Below are 24,368 nucleotides of genomic sequence, written 5' to 3' on the forward strand. Positions count from 1 at the left end.
GACAGCCCCCCAGACGGCCCCCAGACGGCCCCGACAGACGGCCCCGACAGACGGCCCCGACAGACGGCCCCGACAGACGGCCCCGACAGACGGCCCCAACAGACGGCCCCAACCAACTGCATAACCGACAGACAACATCACAGACAGCCCAACACACAGGCAGCGTTCAGCTCGCTGACTGGTCTGTGATGCTGCTCTCCTTCCTCACAGGCAGGGTTGTCGAGTGGAGATTTCTCATGGCTTAGCCTGGCATGTTGTTACTAATGTGTAATAGGACCAGCGATAAAAACAACACCCTGCAATTACTGCACAACGCAGAAGTCCCACTGTCAGCACTCAACAATCACATGGACATTTGAATGCGTGGCATACTCGCAGTGTCTCTCTCTCTCGCTCTCTCTCTCTTGCTCTGTTTGTCCCTCTCTTTTCCTCTCTGTCTCACTGTCTCCTCGACAATGCCCTCCCTCACTTTCACATTGATATGAACCCCCTGTCCTCCCTGATTAGTCCGAGATATTTGTGTGGAAACAAGATTTGAATTCCCTGTCCTCCCTTCTCTCTCTCTCTTGAGATATAACCCGCCTGTCCTCCCTTCTCTTTCCTTGGAACTGTATGGCAAGTATGAACCCCCTTTTCCGCCCTCTGCGGTCACGGGCACTGCGTGTCTGGATACGCTGGTTATGGACACCCTGTCCCCGTCCTGCAGGTATGTGTTCCTGATGGGGCTGCAGGACCGGAATGAGAAGCTGTTCTACCGCGTGCTCACCTCCGACACAGAGAGGTTCATGCCCATCGTCTACACCCCCACGGTGGGTCTGGCCTGCCAGCAGTACGGACTCGCCTTCAGGAGACCCAGGTGAGACACACATACATACACACACACACATACACACACTGCTGCAGTGATTGACCCAGTGTTAAGGTGGGGCACGTCTCAAAAAGTGGGTCTGGTTGGACCTTGGGTCTGTTCAAGGTCAACCAGGATAAGCAGTCGATGCATAACCCTAGACCCAGACTGATAAGCTCTATCTGATTCAGGGAAGGCCATGCCAGCTACACAGTATATCTCAGTCTCACTCTAGGAGTCTGTTATAGAGTTGATGTCAGCCTATCACATCCTCTGCTGTCGTCAGGCCTGTTTGACTTGGCATCGCTCCTCAGGTTCTGGACTAGATTTTCTAGGTAGTCAATCAGTCTCTGTCTGTCGTTAATTTTTTTGTGTGGCTTTTTCTGTCTATCTTTCTCTGAGAGAGTGCAACTATTTTCAAGCCTGGATGATTTTGATTAGTCCCTAATTCTAAATCTCCTCACAATGTCAGAGTGGTTTACTGTGAAGAGCTCACCTTAGTGCCGTTTAACAGAGTGGGAAAGCAGAGCACACGCTCACACATATGTGGTGTTATACAAGCCCTCTCCACAGTCCCCCAGAACTATGTGGAAAATCTGTCTAGCCATCTCTCGAGCCATGACCCAGGGCCGGGGGAGTCGTTTACACTTCCCCATAGCCCCACTACACACTGGGCCAGGACAGCCTGCCAGAACCCTGGCCTTACTGGACCTTGGGGCAGGATCTGGACCTAGGGCCTGGGGCTGAATCTGGACCTAGGGCCTGGGGCTGGGCTTGGGGCTGAATCTGGACATGGGCTGGGGCTGGGTCTAGACCTGGGGCTGGGGCTGGGGTTGGGGTTGGGGTTGGGGCTGGGGCTGGGGCTGGGGCTGGGGCTGGGGCTGGGGCTGGGGCTGGGGCTGGGGCTGGGGCTGGGTCTAGACCTGGGGCTGGGGTTGGACTTGGGCTAAGGCTAAGGCTAAGGTTAAACAGAGTGAGATTAGTCAACTAATCACTGCTCTTAGGTGTAAGGAGCTTTATGTGTGTGTGACCTGCCTGGCCTCCTTCTCGAATCTTCTCCCGAGACTAAACAGTTCAGTACTTAGCTGAGGTCACAGGTCACACCCCATTAGTTGCCCAATCACAACCTCCTATTTACTCTCTGACAGGCTTGAACCAAACACAGCTCCTTATCAGATCTCTGATAGGACAAGACCAATCAGGGTTCCCTGTGAGTGGAAACAGTGTTGGTGTGCAGGATGGAAGCTGTGTCTGGGACAAGTAGGCTACCTGGCAAACTGATAGTGTAACTGATAGACACTGATGACTACCGTCAACCCCTCGTTTAATCTGATTCAGGGGTCCTTTAGGCTGCTAACATTGTTTACTGTCAGGAAACCAGACTCAGATATTTCCCATGTCTTTAGACAGGGTGTGTGTGTGTGGCTTAGTATTATTATCAGCATGACTGATAATGTTGAGCCCCAGCCCTGTTGGGCATGGTGCTTGGTGTTCTTTCAGATGCATTATTTACAAGCAGTGAAGCGTGTCCTTTTACTGGGGAGATTCAACACTCCATCAGATCAGCCCAGTCATGTAACTCTCTCTCTCTCTCTCTCTCTCTGCTCCGGAAGCCATAGCAGCCTTGGCAATGTGGGAGGTCTCCTGAGCCTGAGAGCCATCCCATAATACGGCAGCATAGAGTCGGTCCCCTTAGCCAGGGTGAGCCGGTCTTAATTACAGCAACTTCTTTCTGTGATCAGTGCAACGTGAACGTTCCTATTGGCCTAATGACAGATGAGACAGGAAGTTGCCCCAGCCACCCAAGAGGGAGTGTGTGTGTGTGTGTGTGTGTGTGTGTGTGTGTGTGTGTGTGTGTGTGTGTGTGTGTGTGTGTGTGTGTGTGTGTGTGTGTGTGTGTGTGTGTGTGTGTGTGTGTGTGTGTGTGTGTGTGTGTGTGTGTGTGTGTGTGTGTGTGTGTGTGTGTGTGTGAGGAGATCGTCCATTCAGTATTAGTAAATCGCCCGGCAACCCTCTCCAGCCCCTTTAGATCTTTAATCTCCCCCCCCCCCACACACACACACACAGGCCCCTAGCACCCCAGAACAGTGACAACTGCTCTGTTGCCACAAAGCCAGTCCCCCCCCCCCACCATCACATTACAAGAGTCTCGGACGACTAATGTCATGAGACTGCCATCCAGCTCCCTTGTTTACCTCCCTCATCCTCTCTCTGGGAGATTGCGTAATCATCCCATGGTGAAGGAAAGGTCCGGCTCAGATTTCTCAGCTGAGTCAAGTTACCGTGGCTACAGAGGGGGTGTGTGAAACGGGGATGGGAGGAGGAGGAGGAGGAAGAAGAGAAACGAGAGGAATGGTTTGGAATTACACCAACCTCAAAATGAACGTGGCAAAACATTTGGAATTAATTCCCTCCCTGACTGACTTTTAGGCCCTTGTAAAACAATTAGGAGCTCATGTCTAAGGGCTGGGTTTGGGGGGGTGGGGGGGGGGGGACAGCCGTTCTCCTGTCCTCACTGACCCCTGCCTAGGCCATGGTCGTTCGGAGCACGATGCCCCCATCTTGGACTGTCTGTCTGGAGACCTTGGAGGGTCTCTCGCCGTAGAGGCCAGCTCCAGACTGCCCCGGCCCCAGGCCGTCGCTTCCTCCGAGGCTACGGCTGCAGGACTGTCCTGCTTCTGGATTCAATTAGCGGTGACTGCCGAGGCCAGCGGTGAGCTCAGTACAGTCAGGCTGGCTCTGCACTGTCCAGACTGTACAGGACTTGCTCCAGAGCACACCTCCTCTTCACTGGCTCTCAGCCCCTCTCTGTCTTTCCGTCTCCCTCCCTCGCTCTGTCTCGCTCTCTTTCTCTCCCTCCCCTTTTTCTTTCTCTATACCCTCCCTCTCTCCCTCACTCTCTGTCTTTCTGGACTCTCGTTTTCTCGTGGTCATTCTCTCTGGTGGGACTTTTCTCTTTCTCTCTCTTTCGGTCTCTTTACCTCTTGTTGTTCTGTCATTCTCTTTCTACGTCTCTCTCTCTCTCTCTTTCCGTCTCATCTCTCAGCTCTGAGCCTCCCAGACTCCCTCAGTAAATCCCTCTCTCTTTCTGGAAGAGAAAAGGGGACCTATGAACTGGTTGCTGAGTTAAATATGGTGCTTTATGGCATGCCCCATGTTGGCAAGTGTCAGGTACTTCCAAAGTTGTATTAAGTTTTAATGATGTGACTTTTTTGTATCGTTATTTCAATAGCGGAAGGGCATAAGGCAGTTATATTTCCAGAACAGTGTACGTCGATATAAAATCATATTTGAAAGTTTTAAACAAGTTTTATGTCTCTCATAGTGGATGTTGGTATGCAAGTGTGTCTTTTTATATGCATGCACATCTGTGTGTGTGTGTGTGTGTGTACCATGACGCCAGAACAGATGTGTGAGTGTGTGTGTGTGTGTATAAGCAGTGTTTGGCTGGGACAGCAGCCAGCTCTTATCCAGGCATTAGAGACAGGTTAAACCAGTGACCTGCTCTGCCCTCCCTGTCCCTGTGTGCCTTGTAAAGTCCAGGTGTGGATGTGTTTGGGTTTGGATAGAACTAGCGACCGCACGCGAGTTGCAGTTGTGAACGGTAGTGGCTCTGAACAGGTCACTCGCTAACGCACGAGGCCCCGTCCAGCTGTGCTTCCCCCTGGGGTGGATTGGGGGAATAAAAAACCCTCAAAACAAACACTCCCGTGCAAGCTTCATGGCACACTGTCTCTGTGTGTGTCTCTCTAAATCGATCTAGTTCATATTCATAACAGAGCTGACCTTTTTATGGCATTGGGGCCTTGTACTACACACTTCTGGCATGCAGAGCGCCAAGGGAGAGGACTTGCATGTTATTCCTGGTTCCAACCCGGCTTTCCTGACGTGTCAGCTGAGTGTGCCAATCATGTGATGCCAGCCCACATGAACAATCAGAGGCGAGGCGTGTCTGGACTCTGATTAGACAACAGCTTCATTAGCTTAGGAACATATTAACGATGCCAGGGTTTGCTCACTGAGAGCCTGTAAAGCCTCCATATCCATGAGAATCACTTCCTCCACTGTAAACCAGGTGTTGCCCAGTCCTCAGGCCCAGGCCTAGCACAGCTTGCTAGTACCTCAGTGTACCCAATCTCAGCCACACTCACCTCAGTGAGCTGCATCCCCATATCCCTCATACTAACAGCAAGAGGTCCTGAATGTCTCTGTAGAGACTGTGTTGCAGCCAAACGCTGTTTCTTCAGCCAGTTGTAATAATATGCTCTGCGTGGCAGTCGGATCCTGGTTCCCACAATCCCTCACACGGTGGGAAAGAAAAATGAGGAGGTAATGAGATAAGATTATATAGTAGATGATGAGGGGGGAGATGGAGTAAAGAGTTAGGGAGGGATGAGTGAGTGAGAAGTTGAGACGTGAAGAGGTTTGGCCTTTATGTCTTATATTTGATTGGGACAGTGAAGTGGTGACAGGGAAGGGAGGGAGGGATGGAAGGAGGGGAAGGGGAGGAGGGGGGGAGAGACATGCAGGAAATAGCCTGCGCTGCAACTGAACCCGGGCTCCTACACTAAGGCCTTAGCCTGTGTGTTGCATGCTCCTATCTGGTGAGCCACCAGAGTCCCTAAATGTCATCAGGAGATAAGAACACAAGGAGTAAAGATGGTACAAAAGATGGAAAAAAGTTGGTAGATGTAAAGTGAGGAGTAGTTGGTTGGTTAAGGAGTGCTGTGTATGGTACAGCACCAGTTCCAACTATGTCCGGCTTGCGTTACTCCATGACATTAACTGTGTCATGGACATGGATGTGTCGTTTCACGGCTGAAGCATCCCATACTAAAGTTTTGATGGCTGTTTCATGCCATTGCTCCATCAACACCTCAGACAGGAGGGTTTCAATAGGCTGCCATAGCTTCCCCGACAGCCTTATGACCGTGATTTAGCTTCGACGACATGTTGGTGTCGGTGGCCCCGCCCCTTTTAGAGAGCCCCATTACCTTTGACCCTGATCCTCTGACCCCATGTGACCCTACTCGAGCACTGAGGGATCGCCTGGGCCTGAAACACAGACTCTCCTGCTAAGCTCTAGTGTCTGTCTTGGAGAGGCACAGCCTGGCATGTGCAGGAGATGTGTCTGGGTGTGGAGTCCTAAAAGATGGGCTCTCTGGCTGTCTTATAGTCAAACTGTCTCGTTCTCTGTATGAAAAATAAACGGTGAGCTTTTGTCCCGGCTGTCTCTCAGTGGACACGTTCAGGAATCCACCCGGCCCTGCTCTAAACCTGATCCCAGATCTGTCTGCAGAGGCGTCCGAGAGATCAGCGCGCCTCGTAAATCACAGCTACTCGCATAGGGATGGTGATCCAATACTCTCTCTGCTACTCTCTCTGTCTCTGTCTCTCTCCCTCTCTCCCTCTCTCCCTCTCTCCCTCTCTCTCTCTCTCTCTCTCTCTCTCTCCCTCCCTCTCTCTCTCTCTCTCTCTCTCTCTCTCTCTCTCTCTCTCTCTCTCTCTGCTTCTCTGCTTCTCTGCTTCTCTCTCTCTCTCTCTCTCTCTCTCTCTCTCTCTCTCTCTCTCTCTCTCTCTCTCTCTGCTTCTCTGCTTCTCTGCTTCTCTCTCTCTCTCTCTCTCTCTCTCTCTCTCTCTCTCTCTCTCTCTCTCTCTCTCTCTCTCTCTGCTTCTCTCTCTCTCTGCTTCTCTCTCTCTCTCTCTCTCTCTCTCTCTCTCTCTCTCTCTCTCTCTCTCTCTCTCTCTGCTTCTCTCTCTCTCTCTCTCTCTCTCTGCTTCTCTCTCTCTCTCTCTCTCTCTCTGCTTCTCTCTCTCTGCTTCTCTCTCTCTGCTTCTCTCTCTCTCTGCTTCTCTCTCTCTGCTTCTCTCTCTCTGCTTCTCTCTCTCTCTCTCTCTCTCTGCTTCTCTCTCTCTGCTTCTCTCTCTCTGCTTCTCTCTCTCTCTCTCTCTCTCTCTCTCTCTGCTTCTCTCTCTCTCTCTCTCTCTCTCTCTGCTTCTCTCTCTCTCTCTCTCTCTCTCTCTGCTTCTCTCTCTCTCTCTCTCTCTCTCTCTCTCTCTCTCTCTCTCTCTCTCTCTCTCTCTCTCTCTCTCTCTCTCTCTCTCTCTCTCTCTCTCTCTCTCTCTCTCTCTCTCTCTCTCTCTCTCTCTCTCTCTCTCTGCTTCTCTCTGCTTCTCTCTCTCTCTCTCTCTCTCTGCTTCTCTCTCTCTCTCTCTCTCTCTCTCTCTCTCTCTCTCTCTGCTTCTCTCTCTCTCTCTCTCTCTCTCTCTCTGCTTCTCTCTCTCTCTCTCTCTCTCTCTCTCTCTCTCTCTCTCTCTCTGCTTCTCTCTCTCTCTCTCTCTCTGCTTCTCTCTCTCTCTCTCTCTCTCTCTCTCTGCTTCTCTCTCTCTCTCTCTCTGCTCTCTCTCTCTCTCTCTCTCTGCTTCTCTCTCTCTCTCTGCTTCTCTCTCTCTCTGCTTCTCTCTCTCTCTCTCTCTGCTTCTCTCTCTCTCTGCTTCTCTCTCTCTCTCTCTGCTTCTCTCTCTCTCTCTCTGCTTCTCTCTCTCTCTCTCTCTCTCTCTCTCTCTCTCTCTCTCTCTCTCTCTCTCTGCTTCTCTCTCTCTCTCTCTGCTTCTCTCTCTCTCTCTCTGCTTCTCTCTCTCTCTCTCTCTCTCTCTCTCTCTCTCTCTCTCTCTCTCTCTCTCTCTCTCTCTCTCTCTCTCTCTGCTTCTCTCTCTCTCTCTCTCTCTCTGCTTCTCTCTCTCTCTCTCTCTCTCTCTCTCTCTCTCTCTGCTCTCTCTCTCTCTCTCTCTCTCTCTCTCTGCTTCTCTCTCTCTCTCTCTCTCTCTCTCTCTCTCTCTCTCTCTGCTTCTCTCTCTCTCTCTCTCTCTGCTTCTCTCTCTCTCTCTCTCTCTCTCTCTGCTTCTCTCTCTCTCTCTCTCTCTGCTTCTCTCTCTCTCTCTCTCTCTGCTTCTCTCTCTCTCTCTGCTTCTCTCTCTCTCTGCTTCTCTCTCTCTCTCTCTCTCTGCTTCTCTCTCTCTCTCTCTGCTTCTCTCTCTCTCTCTCTGCTTCTCTCTCTCTCTCTCTGCTTCTCTCTCTCTCTCTCTCTCTCTCTCTCTCTCTCTCTCTCTCTCTCTCTCTCTCTCTCTCTCTCTCTGCTTCTCTCTCTCTCTCTCTGCTTCTCTCTCTCTCTCTCTGCTTCTCTCTCTCTCTCTCTCTCTCTCTCTCTCTCTCTCTCTCTCTCTCTGCTTCTCTCTCTCTCTCTCTGCTTCTCTCTCTCTCTCTGCTTCTCTCTGCTTCTCTCTCTCTCTCTGCTTCTCTCTGCTTCTCTCTCTCTCTCTGCCTCTCTCACTCCGACCTGGGTTTTCTCCGTTGCCAATCTCCATCACCACCTTCTTCTGCCTTCTCGCATCCTTTCCCATCTTCGTCTCCCTCTTTTGTGTCTGAGAAACTGGACAACCTGAACTGTCTCGCAGTCCGGATATCCAGCTGGCTGTTGCCGTCTGGCTGACTCACTGGCTCCTACGGTATGGCAGTTGGCTGTAGATCACAGAACCTGCTCTCCCTCTCGCCTCTCCGTATGTTTGTTTGCATGCATGAATCACTCTTGACACTCGGAACAAGTTTTTTTTGGGGGGGGAGGGGGGTGGGGTCTTGTCGACCGAGGTGATGATTCACCTCCACCTCCTCTCTCTCCTCTCAGCTCTCCTCCGCTCCTTTGCTCACTTCTCCTCGCCTCCTCCCTTCCCAGGGGTGTGGGGTTATGGGTTGTGATTTTCCGAGCTCTTGAATTGGAATCGTCTCTCTTGGTAGGTTTTATGGGAAGGGCCACTGGGAATCCGTCTCATGCAATGGAATCCTGTCTGACGCCAGGACTACGCTATGTGGGTGTGTGTGGGTGTGTGGAGGGGGTCTATATACAGTAGTGGGGTGCACTGCCTCTGCAGACCCAGAGAGAGACAGGGGCCCGCGTTGATCCAGCTCCTCTCTGTCTCCATCCCCTTCTCCTTCCCTCTGGGCCGTGTTGCAGATTTAGACTCTTGTGATGTCGCTCTGTTCCGTTGTTATAACTTATTTTTAAACGGGCATATGTGCGTCACAGCCGGCCTGGCAGTGCCTTGGCTGGGCAGTGCCAGTGTTCTCCCTTCCTCCGGCTCTGCCAGCCTCTCCCTCCCTCCCTCCCTCTCTCTGCCCCTCTCCTCCCTCCTCCAGCCCAGTTGATCCACTGCACAGCCGTGCTGGTCTGGCAGGTCTGACTTCGCATCAGCTCTGCCTGCTTAGCGCTGAGAGGACCGCGCCGAGCTGACTTCTCCAGATGGTTGAACCTCCTGTCCCTCTCTCTCTCTCTCTCTCTCTCTCTCTCTCTCTCGCTCTTAGCTCATGAAATACCACTCCGAGAGGGAAGAGGCAGAGAGCTGAAACCGGCGACCTCATGGCACAAATATTGTCCCGTCAGTCCTTTTTTCTGCAGCGTGCGGTCAGATACCACATCCAGCAGTACGCATGACTCTCTCTCTCCCTCTTTCTCTCTCGCTGTGACTCTCTCTCCCTCTCTCTCTCGTCCTTCTGTCTCTCTCTGTCCGTCTCTCTGTCTGATTATCGTGACTTCTCAGGCAGGCGTGCAGGCTGTCAGGCAGACTGTAAGTCTTTCGGGCTGGTCAGCGTGTGCCTTTAGCCCTGCTCGACCCCACGCTGCTCTCTTTCCGCTCTTATGGTCGAAGCAAACGGCTGATTGAGATTCAACACAAACCTGAAGCCGTCCAGAAACCACAGACCCCCCCCCCCCCCCCCCCCCCCCCCTGGGGAGCATCTGGCCCCCGTGGCTGGTAGATGGAACTCTTCCAGACGGTCTGGTCCAAGCCTGGACCGGGTCAGAAGGTCTGGAGCAGACATGAAGGCTGGGTTTGGATCCGTCATGTCACATCTGCCCTGTCACAAACTCGATTACTTTCTTCCTGTTTCTCTGTGTGTTCTTCCGGTTCTTTCCTTCCATCTCGACTGTTGTCTTCTGTGGAGAAGGCCCCCGTAAACACCGTGAAACTTAATGGAATGACACATTCAGTACCCTGGAGACCAGTGACTCTTCCAGGATTCTCATCTGGGGTTTAGATCATTCCAGACATGTCTGATGAGAGCCAGAGACGTCTCATCTTGTTTATGTTCATGTCAAGTTCGGATTCTGCAGTTAGCTGTACAGGCGCTGTACAAGGCCCACTCAAAGGCATTTTAGTTCAAGTTGGAACTAGGCCACTCTTTGAATGACTTTGTTCATATTGGAACCAGGCCCCCATTTGAAGGACACTTATGTTCATGTTGGAACCAGGCCCCTGTTTAATGACTATGTTCATGTTGGAACCAGACTACTATCTAATTTATTCATGATTTATTCAGCAGGGTTCCACTAAATCAACAACTGTGCTTAATCACAAAGTTGACCAAGGGTAGAGGGAGTCTGGGTTTACGACATTGTGTAATGCAGCTTACTGGGGTCCTGCATGTCTGTCTTTTATGTCTCTCTCTGTAGCAGTAATCTTGGAGTGCTAAGTCTCTATTCTTTTTCCACTGAAACATTGGCATCTGCACATACTGTATAAACACACACACACACACACACACACACAAACACATTGATGTGAGTGAACTTGCGGCCCAGTTCTGCACATGTAGCAAGCTTCTATTACATCACTGTGGACAGTATCGATATCTCTCTTATCTCTTGACAGCTTCTCAGTGTAGGGTTACTACCACGCTAGTGTGTGTGTGTGTGTGTGTTATGTAAGCCCCCCCAGTTGCGTAACCCATCCAGGACTGCAGCTGTGACAGAGCCGACGACGGTAATGAGAAAGTAAAGTCTCGAACCCAAGCAGGTAGGAGGCAGCCATGACGGCAGTAGTCGACTGACTGCTCCAACTGTTAACCCTCCACTCCAGATGTGGAGACAAGCTGTCCTACAGAGGGGACACCCTCCCTGGGCTTGGAAAATATCAAGTGTCCCACTCTACAATCAATACCAGAAGCAGGACCCAATGTGTGTGTGAGGCTTTATGTCACCCCTATGTGTGTGTCTGACTACCTGCTTCCTGCCTTGTAGAATCACCTCGCACTCCTTCCTCCGGGGGGACATTCCAGAATGTTCCCCACACAAGCTTGTTTGGTTTGACTTGTATCTTAAAACCTTCGACCTCCCCAGGCTGCAGGCCAGGTGTGGCAGGGTGACGGCCCTGTCGTCAGCAGCTTGCGTAACAGGCCCCGGAGCCTCGGTGAGGGTCGTGTGGCATCCAGCAACCGGATGTGTTCTGGCTGAGAGACCTGTGTTTCTCCTGGGCAGAGTGTGTTGTTAAGGCTGCGGGTCAGTGAGCTGGCTGGAGCTAAGCTCTCCCCGGGGCTGGCTGCTGTTCCAGGTCAGGGGAGGGAGCAGCTCCGACTTCCTCAGGACCGTACCACCTCCCTGGGGGGCGTTTGGCTGCTCTGCCTCTGGCCTTCCTCTGCTCCAAGGGGCTTCTAGTGGGCTGTGAGTCAGCGCCAGGAGTGCAGATGTCTGGTCATCAGAACCTGGCAGAAGCCCCTCTCCCTTTTATTTATTCCATCCCCACTTCCTCCTCTCTCCCCTTCTTTGTATCTGTCTCTCTCCCCTTCTCTTTGTATCTGTCTCTCTCTCTCTCTTTTGTCTCTCTCTCTCTTGTGTGTCTCTCTCTCTCTCTCTCTTGTCTCTCTCTCTCTTGTCTCATCTGTCTTGTCTCTCTGAAGGACGCCTCCTGCTTGATTTGCTCAACTTCACCCTGTTGGGGTCAGTGGTCAAATCCCCTCACGGCAGCCGTCCCGATAGGACATGCCTTTATGTCCTGACGCTCTTCCTCTGCCTGTCTCTGGACGTGCACATACTGCAGGTCATCCCATTTCTCATACGTGGATCCAAACAGCTGTGCAAATGCCACACAGACTATGTCAATGTTCCAGTGACGGCAGGCCTGCAGCAGGGCCTCCGCTGGCTTTGGAGCCCCGGGGCGTGTTGACCTGCTCTGAGGGGGCCCAGGGGCCCCTGACGTGGGCCAGCATGTGGCCCAAAGCTTGGTGTCTCTTTACCGGAGACACGTGGACCTCGCTACTCTTTAGTCAGCAGACACACGCGCTCACGCACACTCATTGCCATGCTGTGGAAACGACCGTGGCTTAACCATGGGGTTTCTCCTAAGGTAGACGTCGTTCTGCTGCCTGCTTAGCGGGGCTCCAAGGGTCAGGCGGTGCTGAGGAACCTGAGCTGGTGAGTCTGGGTCCCGTTAGCACCACATGCGAGTCGGAACGTGCTCATCCGACACCGGACACTTCTTGGACCTCACAGCTATCAGAGAGGATCGTTTAAACGACACTCTTACGCGGCCGTCTGTGTTCCGCTCTGGCTTCCCTGCCGAACGGAGAGTGCGTGTGTGCAGGGAGGAGTGGACGAGGGTCCGACCTGTCACTGCTCATCATGACTTTATAAGCTGACTCTACAAATAGTCCTGTTTTTATTGTCTCTCTGACACACACATGGAGCTGGCCTCTCCCCTACAGGACCAGATGGGTTGACCCCCGCCCAGCCCCGCACCTCCCCTCACCTACACTCTCCTCTGCTCTACGCCTCCCTCACCTCCCCAGGAACCCCTTTCCTCTCCTTCCCCAGGCCCCCCCACACCATGGGCCTGAAAGGCCTGGACACTGTCCCTCCATTGTGGGTTCACTCCTGGGGCCCCTGGCACATCTGCCTTGCGGAGGGAGGGAGGGAACAGAGCTTTGTGTGTCCGTCTTCCAGTTTGCCTGACATGTCTCTCTGTCTATCTGACCATCTCTGTCATACTCTCTCTAACAAACTCTTATCAACTGTCTCTTTCTCTCTCTGCCTGTCTGTCCATCTGACCACCTCTCTCTGTCTCTCCCTCTCTCCCTCTCTCTCTCTCTGTCTGTCTCTGTGTCTCTCTGTCTGCTCCAGGGGTCTCTTCATCACCATCCATGACCGCCATCACATCTCCACCATGCTGCAGAGCTGGCCCGAGCTAGACATACGGGTATGTACTCCCTCCACCAGATGGCCCCGTCTCTCCCCCTTCCCCTCTGCTCTCCCCTTGTCTTGTTCCAGACCAGAGCCAACACACACACACACAGATGAGCCTGATGTGCTTTGGCACGTTTCATGTCATATATCCCATAACACAAAAGTTCCCCAGTGACAACAGAGGAGTATTAATAGGCTCGTTAAGCCAATGACGTCATGCCCTGGGGCGGGGACAGAGTGTTGTGGTACACGCTCGTTAAAAGGGCCGTGGGAGAGTGGACTGTGTTGGCCAATCAGAATAGGCCCCCAGTGGCCAGGCTGTTACGCAACCTCTAGCGCCACAGCTCACAATGCGTTTGTTTTGTTGATTAACCTGGCGCGTGTGTGTGTGTGTTCCAGGCGGTGTGTGTGACAGACGGGGAGCGTATCCTGGGTCTGGGGGACCTGGGCTGCTACGGCATGGGCATCCCTGTGGGCAAGCTGGCCCTCTACACTGCCTGCGGAGGTATGCCACCCCAGCAGTGTCTGCCCGTCATGCTGGACGTGGGCACAGACAACCAGGTAACACACACACACAGAGACTCACACACAAGCGCACACACACACACTCACAGGTGATAGGAGAGCTGGGAAATGCCAGCTGGAATAGACTTCATCACCAGGTTTTTAACCTGCCAACTTTCCCACCCACCCTGCCAGCCCATACACCCACACACACACACACACACAACACTGAGCCAGACTCCCAGAGGTTCTCTCACACTCTACCTCCAGGATGAGGCGTTCTGGTCGGGTGAGGTCAGCTGCCTCCGCCCTGCCAGCTGGGAAAGCACCTCTCCAGCTGCCAGCCGGCGGGCACTGCCAGCCAGCGTTGCTTCCTTGGTGTCTGGTCACTCTTGATGGTTCTCCCTGTGGCCCCCTAGTGCTGTAGCCCTCCCCAGATGAGCTTAGCTCAGAGGCCAGAATATGGCAGGGTGTCACGTGTGTGTGTGTGTGTGTGTGTGTGTGTGTGTGTGTGTGTACAGTCTTAAACAGACACAGCCTAAGAATAGTCTGGCTGTGTACACATCTGTATATACACACACTCTGGGTCTCATCTATACGTAGACGTTTAGTGTGTTTGTGTACACATCTACATTGTGTCGTCAGCAATGTATGCTTGCACAGCCGTGGCCACAAGTATTGGGAGCGATGTACATTTTGTGTTTGCAAAGCATGCTGGGCCTTGGCATAAAATGACTGCTAACATAATTTCAGTAAGTCATATCACCAGCACAGGGGAAATTGTGAACTAGTTCTGGCCTGGTGAAATCACTCTATCATTCTGATTGGATTTTAAGAGCAGATTGACTGCTGTAAAAGAGGGGACTATCTGCCTATATTGAAGATCTTCGCCCCCAAAAAGCTTTCAAACATATGAAATGTGCCTTATTGTACTCCAGTATCCTATAGAAACATGTCAAAACATTTTCCTCAAATATTGAACCAGCAAACTTTGCAAAACACAACATTTGTCATTGCCAAAAGGCATGGCCACGACTGTATAAAGTGAGTCTGAATCTGAGTGTGCTTCTGGTCCTGGTTACCAGTTTGAGTCCAGGTCCAGGTTGTGACTAGTGAGCCACAGATGGATGGTGTAGAGAGGCCCCAGGTCCAGAGAGGATGAAGACAGCTTCAGGGTGTCCTGGTCCTGGTCGTTAACTGGCACTAGAACATTTGAACCCAGTTTTAACAAGCTGCTTCTGGCACAGTTAGATCTGCTGCTCTATGTCTGTGTCCTCAGCCTACACTCTCTACCTTCTGCCAAGAGGGAAATAGCCCTGTGTGTGTGTGTGTGTGTGTGTGTGTGTGTGTGTGTGTGTGTGTGTGTGTGTGTGTGTGTGTGTGTGTGTGTGTGTGTGTGTGTGTGTGTGTGTGTGTGTGTGTGTGTGTGTGTGTGTGTGTGTGTGTGTGTGTGTGTGTGTGTGTGTGTGTGTGTGTGTGTGTGTGTGTGTGTGTGTGTGTGTGTAACCAAGCTCTTTCTTACCTATTGACCTGGGGAGTCATTATGATTGTACTGTGCTGTTGTGGTGCCGGACCTGAGCCTTGGCAGACTCAGAGGTGTGTTGAGTTTCTCTCTCCCTGTCTGGGGAGGTGCAGCCCTGTTGTTTTCCAAACCTATAAACTAATAGCAGATGTGGAGCAGCGGGAGCTCGGAGAGAAGAGATTACACAAACACAAACACTCAGGAATGACAAGTGTTTACAACAAGTGAAGCACACTCACCTTAGAAATCCCCTTAACTCCCCCGACATAGTCTTCGGACAAATACAAATCAGTCATCACCTTCAGAATGCCTCCAGTCGTCACACAAACACAGTGGCAGGGTTTGATCATGCAGACTAAAGGCTTGGCTGCAGCAGAGTTTTCCATGTGTGGGTTATTCTGAAGAGTTGACAGAACCAAAAAGATGTAACCGGATGAATCAAGGCTGTAGGAGGGATGTGTGTGTGTGTTGGGGAGGGAGAAAGGCAGGGTGTCAGAGTTGGTGGAGACAGAGGGAGGATTGGGGTTTCTAGCCAGCTGTAAGTAATAGCTGAAATGAGGGTTATGGGATTAATTGTGTCCTTGGGACCAGCCTGGAAACTCTGCTCTGGGTCAAACTGACTCTGGGGTCGGCACCATGGAGACCTCCTCCTCTTTCTGCTCCAACCCTCATTTCCGGCAAGCCCCTCCAAGTTCATCCCTCCCCCTTATACCCACTGTCATTTATTTCCTTGCTTAGAGGGGTTTGTCTCTTGTGAAGTTGAAGGGTCAGATGAGCAGTAGTAGTCTGTAATTATCTCCTCTGGATTATGGATGTGGATTAGGAAACCAGAACTAATCCCACAGAGCTGTGGTACCTGCACATCTCACTCTGAATCTACCTAACCAACTCACTCACGCACACACACACACACACTCCGTGTTGACAGAGACCGTCTTGGCAGACCTCTGGATGTTATCTCTTTCTCGTGTGTTTTGATCTCACCTGGAGTTACCTTAGTGACACACACACACACACACAGGCACACACACATGCAGGACTAAAAGCCGATGATGTCACCTTAGACAATGTGCCGTTTGTCTGACTGTTGGATGGGCTCTCTATGGCCAAAGTAGGGGAGTTCTCTCATAAAGGTCTCTGTGTACATGGACAGGAGAGGGCCCTGAGAAGATGCAGACGGTCTGAGCTTTGAGATCGAGTGTGTGACTGAGAGAGTGAAGACCCCATCAAAGTGTTCAGATGATAGATTACCCACACACACACACACACACACACACACAAGCACACTCACACACACTTGGCCAGTGACCTGTGCTCATGATCCCTGTTCTGCCCTCTCCTCCACGTCCCTCTCATCTCCCCATCGTCGGGAGCGCAGGGGTCAAAGGTCACCGTCAGTTTCTCTTCATGTGCTGGGCACCTGACTGAGAGAGGAGAGTCAGGGCAGCACAGCAGCATGCACCACAGGCCAACTGCTGACAGAACACAGGCCCGCCCCAGAATACCTACTCATACACAACAGAGCCACTTAGACTCTCCAGGCAGAACCGTCTCCAGGCAGAAGCCAGACGTTAGTCTGGACCTGTAAGATGATAGGTGGAGGAGGGTGCCATCTATAAAGTAGGCCAACCAGGAGCCATCTCTCCCACCCTTATACTCTCTCCTTCCCTCTCTCTCGACCTCCCTCTCTCCGCCTCTTGGGTATCACCTGATCAGGTCCGGCCAGTGGCATTTGAAACCCTAGTTGACCAGCAGGAGTCTGCTAGGAGTCTGCGTGGTTGGAGATCTACTCAAAAGGCTCTTCTGGATGAGCTCAGGTTTACAGGGACTGTTACTGCAGGCCTCCAACATATAAGGAGCGGTGGGTTTAGGGTTACTGGGTTGACAGTGACATATCTGCAGCTTCCATCAGAGCAGACAGGATCATCTGCTCTGGGCGCCCTGGTCACACCTGCCTCCCATTACAGTCCGGGCCTGTGTGTGCGTGGGGGGCGGCAGGAGGGAGGAATGTTTTGTGTGCAGTCTGCGTCTAAGGCTGTGTCACAGCACTGGGAGTCCTGGTAGAAGTCGAGACGGGCATTATTAAAGCCGTAAGTAACCACAGCTTGAGATGAGGGGCAGAGTGTTGACGGGGGGGATGGGGGGGGGGTCGAGGATCCTAGAACAACATCATAAAAAAGTAGTACCTACTGTGTACACACAAACACTCAACACTTTCGAGTGTTATTTTAGTCCAACTCCCCCATCCATCTCTCTCTCTTTTTCTCTCTCTCTCTCTCTCTCTCTCTGTGTCTCTGTGTCTCTGTGTCTCTCTGTGTCTCTGTGTCTCTGTCTCTCAGGAACTGCTCAAGGACCCTCTGTACATCGGCCTGAGGCAGAAGAGGGTGAGGGGAGCAGCCTACGATGAGCTGTTGGATGAGTTCATGAAGGCTGTCACAGACCGGTAGGAACTGCTGTCTCTACACACACACACACACAATTCTGGTGTTGGTCACTGAGAAGAGCTCAGAAGCACGTCTCCAGTGTGGCCTCCTAATACCACAGTACCAACTCCTGGAGCTATAGGAACTACCGGGTTTTTCTCCGAAACAGACGGAGCCGTGGAAAAAGGATGATTATGGGGTTGGAGAATGAATGCATGATTACAGTCCCTAGATCTTTTAATCGTCTCTTTTCGAAGGGAACTGAGCAAGCGTTTTTCCTCCGCACAGAGTCGGGCACAGATCGGGGCCTAACTCTTAACTCTTAACTAGTCAGGTCAAGTTAACATCTCCCACAACACCTTCTGCTGAAACCCGGAGGGCACGATCGTCCTTCCGCTAGTGTGCAGGGGGAATGTGCAGACAGAATGCAGACAGTGTTTCCGTATTTTTTCATTTATTTTTTAATGCAGGGGGGGCCGGTGCAGATGCTGGGGGCGGGGGGGGGATTAGTGATTAGGAACTGCGTGGGGGAGAAGACGCAGAAGGATATGCAAACAACCAGGGAGCGGTGACTGACTTGAGGCGTGTGTGAACTGTACTGTGCACGTTCTCCTGCTCTTAGCCAGCTGTGTTTGGAGAGGACGCCCTCGTGCGTGACCTTCTGGGCAGAGGCCGCTGGCGGAGTGTGGTGCATGCTGGGTAACGGAACAATTCTGATGTCAGTGACCAACCGCTACAGAAGCGGACGGTGCGACGTCACTTGGAGGAGCAGGGGATAGTGGAGAAGGTTCCCCTCCTGGGAGAGAGAAGAGCACGGAGAGACTGCCAGAGGCAGGTGACCTCTGGTGAGATGGTGTCTCCTGGTGCCTGCAGCAGCACAATGGTGGCTGAGAGGAACAAAGGAGCAGTGTGTTAGACCGGCGACGTCCCGCAGATGGGTTTAACAGTCTGCCACGGAGGAAGGAAGGCCTCCGCTCCTCGACTCCTCTCCTCCTCTCTCTTGGTCTCCTCTCCTCCTCTCTCTTGGCCTCCTCCTCCTCTCTCTTGGTCTCCTCTTTCTTGATCTCCTCTCCTCCTCCTCTCTCTTGATCTCCTCTCCTCCTCCTCTCCTCTCTTGGTCTCCTCTCCTCATCCTCTCTCTTGGTCTCCTCCTCCTCCTCTCTCTTGGTCTCCTCCTCTTCCTCTCTTGGTCTCCTCCTCTTCCTCTCTTGGTCTCCTCCTCCTCCTCTCTCTTGGTCTCCTCTCCTCCTCCTCTCTCTTGGTCTCCTCCTCCTCTCTCTTGGTCTCCTCCTCCTCTCTCTTGGTCTCCTCTCCTCCTCCTCTCTCTTGGTCTCCTCCTCCTCTCTCTTGGTCTCCTCCTCCTCCTCTCTCTTGGTCTCCTCCTCCTCTCTCTTGGCCTCCTCCTCCTCCTCTCTCTTGGTCTCCTCCTCCTCCTCTCTCTTGGCCTCCTCCTCCTCCTCTCTCTTGGTCTCCTCCTCCTCCTCTCTCTTGGCCTCCTCCTCCTCCTCTCTCTTGGCCTCCTCCTCCTCCTCTCTCTTGGTCTCCTCCTCCTCCTCTCTCTTGATCTCCTCTCCTCCTCCTCCTCTCTCTTGGTCTCCTCCTCCTCTCTCTTGGTCTCCTCCTCCTCCTCTCTCTTGGTCTCCTCTCCTCCTCCTCTCTTGGTCTCCTCCTCCTCTCTCTTGGTCTCCTCTCCTCCTCCTCTCCTCTCTTGGTCTCCTCTCTTCCTCCTCTCTCTTGGTCTCCTCCTCCTCTCTCTTGGTCTCCTCCTCCTCCTCTCTCTTGGTCTCCTCCTCCTCTCTCTTGGCCTCCTCCTCCTCCTCTCTCTTGGTCTCCTCCTCCTCCTCTCTCTTGGTCTCCTCCTCCTCTCTCTTGGTCTCCTCTCCTCCTCCTCTCCTCTCTCTTGGTCTCCTCCTCCTCTCTCTTGGTCTCCTCTCCCCTCTTCACAACTTGACACCCGTTCTTCTCCCTCTCTGGACTTCTCATCCGAGTGTTGGATGTCGAGATTTTCAGTCGCTCCCCCTTCCTGAGTGTACAGTGGAGGGGGGAAAAGATGGGGGGAGGGGGGGGGAGTGTTAGGATAGAGAGGGTGAGGAGATGCAGTTTAGATGTCGGTCTATCAGCACAGACACAGACAAATTAACTGAGTGTCTGTCGACCCAATATTCGTACTTCCATCCTTTCTTCCCTCTCTTTTCATCTTCCCCCGGCGACGAAAGCAGTTTTGCAGCCGCCGTCCAACTGGGAAACAGCTTTAGTGATTTGTACAATAAGCTGTTAAAATACTCGAGAGCAATCTTTTCCATATGCCATGCTAGGTGGGGCTCTACAAAGAGGGAGAGAGAGAGAGAGAGAGAGAGAGAAAGAGAGGGAGAGGGAGAGAGAGGAAGGGACAGGGAGAGAGTGAGAGGGAGAGATGAGGAAAGGCAAAGAGGGAAAATAACCTTTTCCTCCGCATCTCATTCCTCTCATCCACTCTCTCCACATCAAGAACTGTGCTCCTGATCACAGTGAAACACTGCCCTCTAGGGGACACAGTGAAACACACACACATAAACACACACACACCTAGCGCTGCTACAGCTGGGCTTTCAGAATCAGCTTAATTGCATTTATATTTACATTTATTCATTTAGCAGACGCTTTTATCCAAAGCGACTTTCAAGAGAGTTTTACAAAGTGCATAGGTCACTGAACATAACAACGAGATAGCCCCAAAAACATTGCAAGCAGCCAAAACATGAAGCACATATTGTGAACAACCAAAATAAGTGCCAAAGGGAAGAACAGGAAAATCTGATACGGGCCGTGATGGGTAGCCAGTGGAGGGAGATGAGGAGCGGGGTAACATGGGAGCGTTTGGGTAGATTGTAGACCAGGCGGGCCGTTGCGTTCTGAATCCTCTGAAGAGGGCGGGTTGCGCATGCCGGGAGACCGGCGAGCAGTGAGTTGCAGTAGTCCAACTTGGAGAGGACAAGTGCTTGGACAAGCAGCAGCTTGTTGCCAACTGAGCTACACAAACAAGGAATTTGCTTCGGTGGGTTGGTGCCTTGAGCTTCTCTGTCTCTGGCCATCGGACATGTCATACTGTAGAGCTACCATATCTAGTTACCATATCTACGACCTGCTCTGTCCTTAGGTACGGGATGGACTGCCTCATCCAGTTTGAGGACTTTGCTAACACCAACGCCTTCCGCCTGCTGACCAAGTATCGCAACAAGTACTGCACCTTCAACGACGACATCCAGGGTATCTCCTCGCTTTCGTATCCCACACCCCCCTCTTTCGCACCCATCGCTTCATCCCTCGTCCAACCCTATGGTTCTCCCCCTCCCCCCCTCCAGGTACGGCTGCCGTGGCGGTGGCCGGTCTCCTGGCTGCCCTCCGCATCACCAAGAGCAAGATGTCAGACCATACCATTGTGTTCCAAGGGGCGGGGGAGGTGAGTGCTGCTGACTTCCACCCACTATTTTGTGTAGCGTTGTTTTGGATGCACAAAGCACACAAACTGGCCCCTATAACCGAAGGCATAACCTCTCTACTGGTCTCTCCTTCCTCTCTTTTTTTACCCAGGCTGCAATGGGGATAGCTGACCTCATCGCCATGTCGATGGAGAAGGAGGGGCTTCCGATGGAGAAGTGCCTGAAGAAGATCTGGATGGTTGATTCTAAGGGCCTCATCGTCAAGGTAATGCCCTGCGACCCCTTAGACCCATGGGCATTTGCTTGTGAGTCTAGTTCTCTCTAGACTTTCAGAGCTTCAATGAGGGCCTCGCACCTATGGCCCAGCCCCATTGCCAGCAGGACTGTATTCATGAGTCAGCAGCGGTTCTAGCTTCGATTAGATCACATTCAAAGATATGTTCAACAAACGTACTAACCACAGTTTGTTGTATTTCAAGCAAAGATTTGAATCGATAGTCCCTTCAAAACACCCACACTCTTGGCTGCCTGCAGAGGGAGATAAACGTCACCATGCTCAGTACCTCTAAACAAACTATGAAAGTGAGAGCCCTGTGCCCGTATTGTATTTGTTCCTCTCCCTTATTCTCTCCCTCTGTCTCTTTCCAGGGCAGGGACCACCTGACCCATGAGAAGGAGAAGTTTGCCCACGAGCACAAAGAGATGAGGAGATTGGAAGACGTGGTGAAGGAACTCAAGCCTACAGCCATCATAGGTCTGTGGGTTCCAACTCATTAGGAGCAGCTAGTCTAGACGTTTACAGGATGTACACAAATACGTATCGCACCTCAGAAAGGTCACACAGCTGTGGGGGAGGTGGAGGCTGACGAGTGTGTTGTGTTGGTCTCTCAGGTGTGGCGGCCATCGCAGGAGCCTTCACAGAGCAGATCATCAAGGACATGGCCTCCTTTAACCAACGTCCAATCATCTTTGCTCTCAGCAATCCCACCAGCAAGGCAGAGTGCACCGCTGAACAGTGCTACACTCTGACAGAGGTACCGTGTTAGCTTAGTGGGCCCAGGCTACCCCACCACAGAGATATTGTGTTAGCTTAGCGGGCTACGCTATGCCGTTATTGAGGCTTTCTGTTAGCTTAGCTGGCTAGGCTACACCATGACTGAGGTGAGGGTGACCACCAGACGTCCGGATTGTCCTCCTTTTTGACCCTTCCTGCCCACCGTCGCAATTTACCACTCGCGTGGGCTTCAGTGCCAAAAAGAAAGACCTCTTTCAAACCTACGTGGAGTTCAGAACTCCATTTTGCCACTAAGAGCAGCAAAGATCAATATCATGCCTTCTGTAAGCTCTGTCGCATTGGTATGGACTTCCAAAGTAGGGGTAAAAGGGCTTTAGAGCGGCATGCCGCTACAGAACGGCACAAGGATAATGCTAGTTCTGCCAGGCACTCTTCCTTAACATCATCCGAACACAACAAGGATGATAAAGCAACTGCTGCTGAGCTGACCAAAATTATTTCATGCTGTGAAGCATCACCACTCTTCCAGGAGTTTAGATTGCAATTTAGACTGTCGACTTACTAAAATGACTCATGCTATTGTCTTCATTTTATACTAATGGCCTCCATCCCCCCCGGTCAACAACGTTTTGGGATTGTCCTCCTTTTTGACCCTTTTCCCTCCTTTTCAGGGTCACGCTTCTGGTCACCCCAGCTGAGGTTCTCGGGTAGCTTAGCAGCTACTGTATCCTAGCCATGCCGCGCTGACGTTGTGTGATCGTTGTTTCAGGGGCGCGGCATTTTTGCCAGCGGGAGTCCGTTTGACCCCGTGACCTTGCCTGATGGCAGGAAGTTCTACCCTGGCCAGGGTAACAACTCCTACGTGTTCCCTGGAGTTGGTCTTGGGGTCACAGCCTGCGCCATAAGAACCATAACAGACGAGATCTTCCTCACCACTGCAGAGGTAAATCTCTCTCTCTCTCTCACACTCACACACACACATGCACACACATAAATACACACATTATTAATCTATTCACCTCCATTCCATCTTTGTCCCATCTTCACTTATGTTTCCTCTCCTATGCTGACTCAATCCCTCCATCCATCGACCCCAATACCTTTCTCATTCCTTTTACCCTTGTAGCTTTATCAATCCCGTCATCCTTTTACCTCGTACGTTTTTTTCAATCTCTCCAACCTTCTACCCCAATACCTTCTCCAATTCCTCCATCCTTCTACCCCAATCCCTTTCCCAATCCCTCCATCTAGATTCACCTCCTTATTTTCTCATTTCCCTATTCATCCTTTTTTCAAAATGTTCCCTCAAGCATTCCTCCTTCCCTCTCTCTTCCCTTCTTGAATGCCTTTACTCCCCTCCCCCCAACCCTCTTAGTTCAGGACTGTGTAATAAACCTTTAATCCCAGTGATCATGTGTTAGCTGCGTGCGTGTGTGTGTGTGTGAAGGAGAACAGGTCACGCAGAAGTGTACAAAACCCACCCATCTCTACCAGAGCTGTCTCTATAGATGACACATGAGCCAGTCCACACACTGTCCATGGTTGTGTGCACACACGCAAACCCACACCAGCAAACAAAGACGGGTATCTAAGCAAGACAGAGGCCTTTATTGACACAGCTTATCCCAGCTGGTTATTGATGCTGTGGCTCCTAGGCCAGAGTACCTTTCTGCCAGTCCATTTATAGCATCCCATACCTATACGGATTAGATCTGTTCAAGAGGGCTGGAGGTCTGCTGGATCTGTTGGAGAAGCTGGCTGTTGAGCGGTAGAACATACCACTGATCATGTGATGCTGGTTATTAAAAGTGTAGGAGATACAGTATGCAACTCAAGCTCTCATATACATGCACACACACACACGCACACACACGCACACATCTTGGAGCATGAGAATGGGGTATGTTTGATTTTGCGATTTGGCAGGGGAAATGTTAATTTAATTTGCTTTGTGGAAACCAACCGAAGCCTTTGCGCGTGTGTAACAGACCATCGCAGAGCTTGTCACAGAGCAGGACCTGGCAGAAGGGAGACTGTACCCTCCTCTCAACACCATCAGAGACGTTTCCCTGAAGCTGGCTGTCAAGGTGCAGACGATACCTTTGTGTCTCATTTAACCGGAACGAAGCATCGAAAAGGATTTGTTGCACATGCATCTTGCGATGATGTGACTAAACCGTGTGTGTGTGTGTCTGATAGATTGTGGAGTATGCCTACGAGCACAACATGGCGTCCCTGTATCCGGAGCCCAAGGACAAGTTGGCGTTTGTGCGCTCGCTGGTCTACAGCACGGACTATGACGAGTTTGCCGTGGACGCCTACCGCTGGCCCGAAGACTCCATGACCGTCCAGTCCTGCAAACTGTGAGGCGGAGGGCAGAGAAGGGAGGGAACCGAGGACAGAAGGACGGGCACAGGGTGCACAGGGTGCACAGGGACTCATGATCGACGGTGACACAGACAGGCGGTGACGCAATGACAAACGCGGACACAGACGTGTGCTGAAAGACGGCTTCTAAAGTTCAAATACGGGAAGACAATGTTGTTGTAAAAAATCTTTGTGAATGTTCTAGCTACGCACCAAGAGTACCAACATGGTCAAAATAAAGGCTGTCAAGTGATGTAAAGTCA

The 24,368-nt window shown here is 51.8% G+C and overlaps 1 protein-coding gene across 3 annotated transcripts in view; it reads left to right on the forward strand.

The window, feature by feature from the left end:
* Positions 1-24,368, forward strand: part of me1 (malic enzyme 1, NADP(+)-dependent, cytosolic) — a 41,198-nt gene extending 16,830 nt beyond the window's left edge. For all 3 annotated transcript variants that reach the window (XM_084707303.1, XM_084707312.1, XM_084707321.1), the window contains exons 3-14: positions 707-856; positions 12,793-12,868; positions 13,255-13,416; positions 17,221-17,324; positions 20,441-20,550; positions 20,646-20,743; positions 20,875-20,988; positions 21,372-21,477; positions 21,615-21,757; positions 22,508-22,681; positions 23,727-23,825; positions 23,938-24,368. In XM_084707303.1, the coding sequence (XP_084563429.1) occupies positions 707-856; positions 12,793-12,868; positions 13,255-13,416; positions 17,221-17,324; positions 20,441-20,550; positions 20,646-20,743; positions 20,875-20,988; positions 21,372-21,477; positions 21,615-21,757; positions 22,508-22,681; positions 23,727-23,825; positions 23,938-24,105 (1,504 nt within the window). In that variant the 3' untranslated portion in view covers positions 24,106-24,368. The remainder of the gene's footprint in view (positions 1-706; positions 857-12,792; positions 12,869-13,254; positions 13,417-17,220; positions 17,325-20,440; positions 20,551-20,645; positions 20,744-20,874; positions 20,989-21,371; positions 21,478-21,614; positions 21,758-22,507; positions 22,682-23,726; positions 23,826-23,937) is intronic.

Source organism: Hypomesus nipponensis, chromosome 2 (assembly GCF_054491055.1).
Source record: "Hypomesus nipponensis isolate SF chromosome 2, ASM5449105v1, whole genome shotgun sequence".
Classification (NCBI taxonomy): domain Eukaryota; kingdom Metazoa; phylum Chordata; class Actinopteri; order Osmeriformes; family Osmeridae; genus Hypomesus; species Hypomesus nipponensis.